Source organism: Chenopodium quinoa, unplaced genomic scaffold (assembly GCF_001683475.1).
Source record: "Chenopodium quinoa cultivar QQ74 unplaced genomic scaffold, ASM168347v1, whole genome shotgun sequence".
NCBI classification, from domain to species: Eukaryota; Viridiplantae; Streptophyta; class Magnoliopsida; order Caryophyllales; family Amaranthaceae; genus Chenopodium; species Chenopodium quinoa.
In genome coordinates, this window is record NW_018742733.1 from 2,900,135 (window position 1) to 2,909,309 (window position 9,175).

The window sequence follows — 9,175 nt, forward strand, 5'->3', positions numbered from 1 at the left end:
AAAATGAGGCGAGATAAATATTAAATAGAGCATAAGTATACAAAATTTGAACAAATTTTAATCTTTATCTTAACTTACATAACTTTATTGTAGTTGTGAATTGAGTTTGTGATATTTCTCATCAACTCAATTTAATTATATGAAAATTTCTCAGTTTTTTAGTTAATGCGTTTTAACTTTCAAAATTATCCACATATAATACAATTTTTATATGATAGAATATAATTATGGCGAATCATGTTTAAATCTTCTCAAGAAATATACTATCATTTTTTTTCCCGATTCACCCTTAAGGGTAATTCGGATTTGGGGATCAGTCCTTGGTTATTAGCTTATTAATTAATTGTTAAACTTATGCATTTTCAAATAAGATGAATTGAGTTTGTGATATTTCTCATCAACTCAATTAAATTATATGAAAATTTCTCATTTTTTTTAGTTAATGCGTTTTTAACTTTCAACATTATCCACATATAATACTATTATTATATGATAGAACATAATTATGGCGAATCATGTTTGAATCTTTTCAAGAAATATATCAATTTTTTTTTCCCGGGTCACCCTTTGGAGTAATTCGGATTTGGGGATCAGTCCTTGGTGATTAGCTTATTAATTAATTGTTAAACTTATGCTTTGTCAAATATGACGAATAAAGTATATATCAACTACAAAATAAGCGAAGAAGTAAGAATCTTATTACCTCCATCCGTTTCATATAATTGCAACAAAGGAGTATTTTTTACATTTAAAAAAAGAGAATTATTTATGAGAGATAAAAAAATTCCTTTGTTGCAATTAGTACTTTATGAAACAATGGTAGATTGGTAGTACAAAGAATGAGTGAGATGATGATCCTTTTTATTTTTTTATTTTTTAAAATTTGGTTGTTGTCAAAAGACTCACAACTCACTAGTACGTCTAATAATGGCCCAATCTTCTCTGTTATCCACTTCAGGAAGCCAACACAGCCCAATATATAGATGACCAAATTGTGATCTTAATCAACTTTCTAGGCATCCAAATTTAATCCTAGCTACAATGCCTACAAACTCTAAGGACAACAGGAGTTTGGCCTAAAATTCCAATAAGCAAGTGATCCTGAAGAAGTCTTGGTTCCCCAACGGCAACAATCCAATATAACATCAAGCCATCAACTCATCCAAAACACTCGATCCGTCGTTATTAATAGATTGTGTACAAACTCCACGACAAATTTTGACCATGTATAAGTAAAAGTTTTAAAATTTTGAAATACTCCATATCATACTGAAACTAATCTAATAAAGATCGCGATCTCACATGATAACCAATTTTCTAATATATTGGTAAACTCACTCTACTCGTAGTATCAAAGTTTGCAAAGATTGGCCATTAAAAAAATTTGTTGCTATAAAAAAAAAATATTGGAAGTACTTCGTATTATATGGAGTACAAAACACTTCTTATGCTACTTTGTGTAGATTTTAGTTTATCTTGCTAGAACAAAATCTTAGAAAATGCATCACTTCATTTTTATTTATTTATTCTAATATTATCAACTTGAGGTCTTCCAATATTGGGATTTTAGTTCCAGCTAGGTCTTCCAATACCCCTCTTCATCTTTGGTGGCAATATAATTCTTTCATTCTGACTTTCTGGCCATTGTTCTGTATCAGGAACAGGGTTAGTACCAACTCTGTAAGCTTGCCTATATGTCTTGACAGAAAACCATGAACTGACATATGCATGAGGATCTAATTTGGTATCAACTAGTGCTCTGATTGCATGCCTACAAGGTATTCCTGATAGTTGCCAAGCCCCACAAGAACATACTTTCTGATTCAGACTTAAAGGGAATTGAGACCTTCCCTCATGTATCTCATACTCCCCAGGCTTAGACTTGAATGCCTTACATGTTGAGCTTGCTTTGCCAATCTTCTTTACCATTTTTGCAATCTTAGGGCAAATGTCATCTTCCTTCCAACTGATGCCATTTTCATATCTAGTTGCAAGTCTCACCATGCAAACTCTTCTTATTCCTACAAAAAAAAAAAAAAAAAAAGTGTACATTTTTAGAGGATTAAAAAAAGGGGAAATTGAACATCATAAGAGTGAACATGTTCAAAGTAGCACAAACCTTCAAGTAGTGTAAGAATAGGTCTGCACCTGTCAATTCCTAGTGTGGAGTTGAAACTTTCCACAAAATTTGAGGTGTTTGAATCATTACAGACATTGGGATCAAACTTGTGCTTGGTCCACCTGGATTGCTCACCCAGATCAGCAAACCATTTCATCACCTCATCCCCTCCTCCTTTTTTAAGCCTTTCCATGGCTTTCCTAAAGGTGAAAAATGATGTGGCATTGCAAGCCCTCCAGAACAAGATGTACATAAGTGGTCCAGGAAAAGCTTTTTTGTAATTTCTGCTCAAATGCCTACAACAATACCTCCTGTCTGCTTCAGGCCATATCTGAGTCAAAGCTAAGTCAACACCCTAAATCAATCAAACAATGTTAGAACATATAAGATAATTAAAACGTTACATAAATAATAACAAGGCAAGTTAACATCTTACCTTTTGCCTGTCACTAATGATGGTCCAATGCTTCCTTGAGGACTCTTTCACAATGTTCAACAAATGCCAGAAGAAAAATGACCAGCTATCCTTATCTTCTTGGCCCACTATGGCATATGCAATAGGAAATATTTTATTATTTCCATCCAATCCAACTGCTGTAAGCAATATACCACCATAGTTTCCTTTTAGATGTGTACCATCCACACCAATTAAAGGTCTGCATCCCCTAAGAAACCCTTTCCACTGCCCAGTAAAAGAGATGAATATGCTGCTAAAGAGAAGGTGTTTGTCAATGTACTCTGTCTGCCTCCAAGCAACAAAAGCTTTAGACTCTGGGTTAGTGTGTTTGACAACTTCAACATACATTGGTAACTTTGAGTATGACTCATCATGCCCTCCAAACAATACACTGATCACATAATTCTTTAACCTGTATAAAGTTGCCTGCTTCAAGTAAACTCCAAACCTCTGAAACAACAACTCATTAAGTGATTTACCAGGAATGCTTGGGTTAGCTCTAATGTCCTCCATAACCTTATTAGCAACCCACTTAACATTACATATGGGATTATAAGTCTCCAACCCCCTACACATATGCTCACTTGGCCATATCTTTTTAATAGCCCATGTCCTACCATCAGGTAATCTGCTAGCATGCAATCTCCAACCACATGCTTCAGAGTTACATATCACAGTATACCTCCTGTTATCTACAGCCTCAACATTGATGGCAAACCCCTCCTGAACAGCAAAGTCCTTTACAGTGTCTTTCAAGTGAACCTTCACTACAAAAAAATGTCCATACAGAAACGGAATTCTAGCGACGGAATTTTAACCGTTTCTAAATTAGAGACGGAATCAAAAAATCCATCTCTAAAAATTTAGAGACGGAATTTAAAAATCCGTTTCTAAATTAGAGACGGAATTAAAAATTCCTTCGCTAAATTAGCAACGGAATTGAAAATCCATCTCTAAATTAGAAACGGATTTTTTTCCGTTACTAAATTAGCAACGGATTTTTTTTTCCGTTGCTGAATCTAGCAACGGATTTATTTTCCGTTGCTAAATTTAGAGACGTATTATTTTTCCATTGCTAAGTTAGCAACAGATTTTTTTTTTCCGTTGCTAAGTTAGAGACGGATTTTTTTTCCGTTGCTAATATGAGCGACAGATTTTTGATTCCGTCTCTAGATAATTTTTAAAACTAATTATGTAAAATATTACATTAGAGATGAATTATGTAAGTTAAATTCATCTCTAAACTAGAAACGGATTTTCAATCCGTCTCTAAACTAGAAACAGATGTTTAAATCTGTCACTAAATTAGAAACGGATTTTAAATTCCGTTACTAAACTAGAGACGGATTTTAAATTCCATCTCTAATATTTCTTTCATTTATTATCAATTATGTGTGTAAAAGTAAACAAATAATATTTGGTATAGTTGGTAAGAGTTTCACTATTTGACATTGAGGTCACGGGTTCGACTCCTACTAACAGCAATCTTGCGATTGGAGATCCAAGGAGCGTTACATGGAAAGCGGAGTCGCGTTGACCCGAGTGAGGTCGACTCAAATAGAAGCTCTTTTTTAGATTCAAAATGTTTTTTTTCCATTGTTGAATCTAGCAACGGATTTATTTTTCCGTTGCTATGTCTAGCGACGGATTTTTTTTTTTCCGTTGCTAAATCCAGCGACGGATTTTTTTTCCGTTGCTAAGTCCAGCGAAGGATTTTTTTTCCCGTCTCTAAATTCATTTAGCGACAAGGTTTTTATCAACAGAGTGATTCCGTCGATATATCCGCAGCTAGCTATGTCCAGCGACGGATTTTTAGTAATTAGCAACGGATTTCACCTGTTGCTAAAAGGCCAAATTTTTGTAGTGCTTGTCAGTAAAAATCATCCAAGGTCTTAACTCTATCCTTCCAAATCTCCTTTCTTCATACATCTCTCCGTTTTTGTACAAAGTGTTAAAGTAAGCATCATCATTGTCATCATCTATGAACCTATACCATTTTCCAAGTTTCCAGTTATCTTTCACTTTAGGAACTGTCTTAAGCCCCTCTAGTTCATCTGCAGGTACTAGACCAGTTGGTATAACCTCATCACCATCAGACACATCATCATTCCTAGTTGCAATAAAGTCTGCATCAATATTGTCATATGAACCATCTCCTTCAGAATCAAATGAAACCTTCCTCCTCACCCTTGAACTTGCTCCTTTAGACTTAACATTTTCAGAGACCGTAACCTGCTGCTCAACTTCAACCACTGGAATAACAGGTAACTTTCTAACACCTTTCCTAATAGCCGTGGTTCTAGGGATTCTTCTATTAAAGACAGAGGACTCTAATGGCTTATTAACTTCTGAAGTTGCCTCACATGTGTTTACATCAGTGTGTCCAAGGGGGGAAAATCTAGGACTCCTCCTAAGAGGCAAGGTTTTGAATGCAGTGTTTGGTGAGATAGGTGATGGAGGTAATTTCTCTCCTTCCCTAAGTGGTTGTGTCTGTTTGTTTAGATTGGATTTGGAAGTGGTACCCTTGTTAGACTGACCCTTTTTTCCTTTTGCTATCTTCTCCATACTCTTCTCAAATTCTTTCCTGCCTTGAGTATACTCCTTTTCTATTTGCTTGCTGCTCCTCTCATTATACTCTTTTATGTAATCAATCCAAGTCTCATCAATGCCTAGATAAGGTTCATCATCAGCTAAAGGGATATAAGTAATACTATTCCTCCTAGGTGTGATTTTATAAACTGCTGATTTTGGTGGTTGATTTGGGTCATCATGTATTGCAGGTGGTGGTGGAAGTGGAGGTTCATTTTCAATTGGTGGTGGTGGTGGTGGTGTACTCATTCTGCAAAATAAGAAAAATACATCTAAAATCTTACAACATGCACCAATATTCAAACAAAAAAAAACCACATCATAATACACCTAATAACCTTATAAATAAAGGGTGTGGACCGAAAAAGTGTGAGTTAAGCATACTATTAGGACCTAAAGCTTCACAATTTTTATGGTTTGGGACCTCTTTTTTAATTTTACATGGTTTGGGACCTCTATCTAAACTTCCATCCAAGTTAGGTTAAAATAACCCACATGAGTTAAAAATAATGGTTCCCATGAATTAAAACCTCAAATGGCCAAAAATAATACTTTGTATGTGCAATTTTTTCGTGGGATTTGAACATCTGTTAAACTTGGCCTTGTTTGGTAAATGGCTGTTGGCGGTTGGCTGTTGGCTGGTTCACTTGACTTGTTTGACTAGCTGGAATGTTTGGCTGTTTATAATGGCTTTTGAAATTGTCTGTTTAAGCTGGTTGTTTATAAAAGTGTTTGGTAAATTAATTGTTGGTTGTTGGATGTTTATTAGATAATTTGTGGGCCAATAAGCCAAAAGCCAACAAAAAAGCTACTCAAAAAAGCTTTTTCATTTTGGCTTAAAAGCCAGCTTTTTCGCTGACTAAAAAGCCAATTACCAAACACATTTTTTGGCTGTTTGACCACCTAAAAAAGCCAAAAGCCAAAAGCTAACCAAAAAGCCATTAAAAAGCCAATTACCAAACATGGCCTATCTCTTCTAAAGTTTTTCAAAATTCATCTTTCATCTACTGTTAAAAATATTGATCTCTTACTAGCAATAAGCAATTCTACAAGTATACTACTTCTCCTTGTGCTTTATTTCAAAAAGCATATGAATTGATTTCCTTTTTAGTGGGTTTTGACTTAAAGGGATTAATTTAAGGGTTTTGATATTGAATTACAGAAAACGAAATTAGGGGGGTAAGATACAAGTTATTTTTGCTTGGTAAATCTCAATGTTAATATTTGTAATCTACAAATTTTTGATAATGTAATACGGTTCAATGGTAAGGCCTTGATATATTTACGTAATTGAATTAATCTAAATAAATTGATAGACAGATGAAAAATAATGTATATAGAGTACAATTAATATGATGGCCTGCATCCCAATATGATTCTATACAGGCTCCATTGGTTAAGAAAATTAATCACCGACCGACCGTTAAAAGAAAACTGTCATTGGGAGAGGTTGATGGAAACATGAGATTGAGCAAGAAAGGGAGTATTTTTCGGTGTAGTAATTGTAGACAAGAAGGTCATAACAAACCTCATGTTGCTAACAAAGAAGGTCCATCAGCACATCCCTTTAATGATCCATTTCAATCTTTACAACAAATGAAGCAGAAACAAAAAAAAGAAGCAAGAGCAAAATAAGACGGCACGAGATCTTCCAACTCAAGAGTCACAAGATGAGGTATCAAGGCATAATAAGGGACATGGTCTTTATAACTATCCAGATGGATTTCAAAGACAAGCTCTAGAAAGTAATTATTTTAGTTTTCTTTTATGAGCCATGTTATTATATTATATTATATTATATTAATCATTACATGAATACCCTGATGTTCATTTCTCAATATTATTAACAGTCTAAATACACAATTGATATGCAAGCAAGCACACCATCAAGCATGACAACTCAATATCATCATGCAAAATAAAGAATCAAGATTAAGAAAGGGTGAAGATGTTTCACAAGTCAGGTACCTAAACAAATTATTTCCTTGTTTTTTATTACATGCAATTTGGTATTAGTTATATATTCTTTGAGTTACTTTATGTTCAGCACAATGGGAGAATGAAATCATCTTGGAATCTTGTTATATATTACATATGTTTGCATTGCTTGGTGTAAATATATATTGTTGGGGTATAATAATTGTACTTATAATAATGATACAGAGTACTTGTGAACCTCATTCACAGATTTTAATTATTAAATTAATTTAATTTTTGTAGGGATTTTGAGCTGTTGAAGATGAGTTTTTGGTGTTGACAACAAGTTGATGGGTTTAAGCAGGAAAAATCGGTAGTATATTATTGCCTAGTATTGTGGATTTGTGGCAGTATTGTTTTTGTTTAATGTAAATACCTTTTTTTTAAGGATGTTGAACTAATTCTCCTTTTATGAATAGTTAATTATATCTTGAGTTTACCTTTGGTTAAAGTAACAAAAGTTTGGATAGAGGTCCCAAACTATACAAAATTAAAAAAGAGGTCCCAAACAATAAAAATTGTGAAACTTTAGGTCCCAATAGTATGCTTAACTCGAAAAAGTGCAAAACCCATTTAACATCTTCTTCCCTCTCTCTCTAACCCCAGAAAATCTCCATCTTTTTCAACAAATCTACAATGTCAGGAGAAGAAGAAGAGAATGCAACAGAGCTTAAATTGGGCGAAGATTTCGTCAAAGCAAAGATTTCCCTTATTTGCACTCGCAATATTGGAATTTTCTCTGGATGAAAACCCTAGCTTTCGTGTTCTACAATTCAAGCGCAAGATATATATGAATGAAACAGAGTACGTGATAAATGAATGCAGAAGAAGGAAGTCTAATCATCATAATGGAAGGGGGGTTTAATTATGGCAGAAGGAGGAAAAAAGGGCTTTTAAAAAAGGGTATTGTAGTCTTTGTCATTTTTTATTAACCTTAACTTATAACATTAGAACGCTATTAACTTTTTTTTAACATATTAATCACAGTAGTTAAGAAGCCTAAACCATGGATGTACCGTTGATAATTAAAAACATAGTAATGGTACCATTGATAAAAGTCGGAACTTGAGGTGTATCAATGATAATTTCCCAAACTATTTAATATTATTTTTTACTAATTTTGACAGTGGAGCTGTGGAGCATTATGGTATTGCAACATAATAAGAACCGTGTTTAGTCCCACCTTTCTCAAGACTAATAGAACTCATTGTCTTGATATCTATTTTAAATGTGAAATCATTAGAACTATAAACTCTGCCACAGAATCTTGTTAGGTTCTGACATACTTTTAATCACTAGATTACCATTGTCCTCGAGAATTAAGTTAAGTTCATTTAAATACAAGTCATTAGCTAACAATTGGGGCACAAAATAGCTAAATAAAAAATTAGTAAAAATCCTATGTGGCATGGCAAGCTTATTTGAGAATTAGCTTACCATTAGAGATGCTCTAATAGCTAGACATTGGAGCTCAAAATAGATATAAATCTATAATGATAATTAGCTTAAAAGCTTATGTGGCATGCAAGCTAATTGTCAAATTAGTTTGTCATTGAAGTTGCTCTTGAGTATACTTATTTCGTTAAAAGGGCTTAACCAGTGATTTACGACTAACCTTTTAACTCTAACTAGCTTTTGGGTTCGTTCTACACATGAGCTATGTATAAGTTATTATTTAGGAAAAATAACGAAAATAACTTTTATAATCTTATACGGAGTAACATTTTAACATGCATGGTAGTTATATAAAATCAAATAACTGATGATCAAATTTTTGTTATAAACTTACATTTTGCATTAAATATGAAATTAAAATCTATTCTAAAAGAAAATATTTAGTATCTTGAAGGTATGCATGGTCTTATGTCATGCAAGCAATGTCATCATAGAGTATGAGTTATCTACATATTCTTTTTTCTTGCCATTCAACTTTTCCTTATTTTTATTTGAAATTTAATTTATCTCCTTTCAGTCACCATCTTCAAGTAGCACAAATTTGGGACAACATTTTTAGAGATATTTTTATGTCAATT

The 9,175-nt window shown here is 33.5% G+C and overlaps 1 protein-coding gene across 1 annotated transcript; it reads right to left on the reverse strand.

The window, feature by feature from the left end:
* Positions 1-1,566: 1,566 nt before the first annotated feature.
* LOC110723618 lies at positions 1,567-4,173 on the reverse strand. Its single transcript, XM_021902964.1, has 4 exons — positions 4,057-4,173; positions 2,556-3,338; positions 2,120-2,474; positions 1,567-2,021 (listed from the first exon to the last, which is right to left on the reverse strand). The coding sequence occupies exons 1-4, from the start codon at positions 4,171-4,173 to the stop codon at positions 1,567-1,569; spliced, it is 1,710 nt and encodes a 569-aa protein (XP_021758656.1).
* Between the last annotated feature and the right edge of the window lie 5,002 nt (positions 4,174-9,175).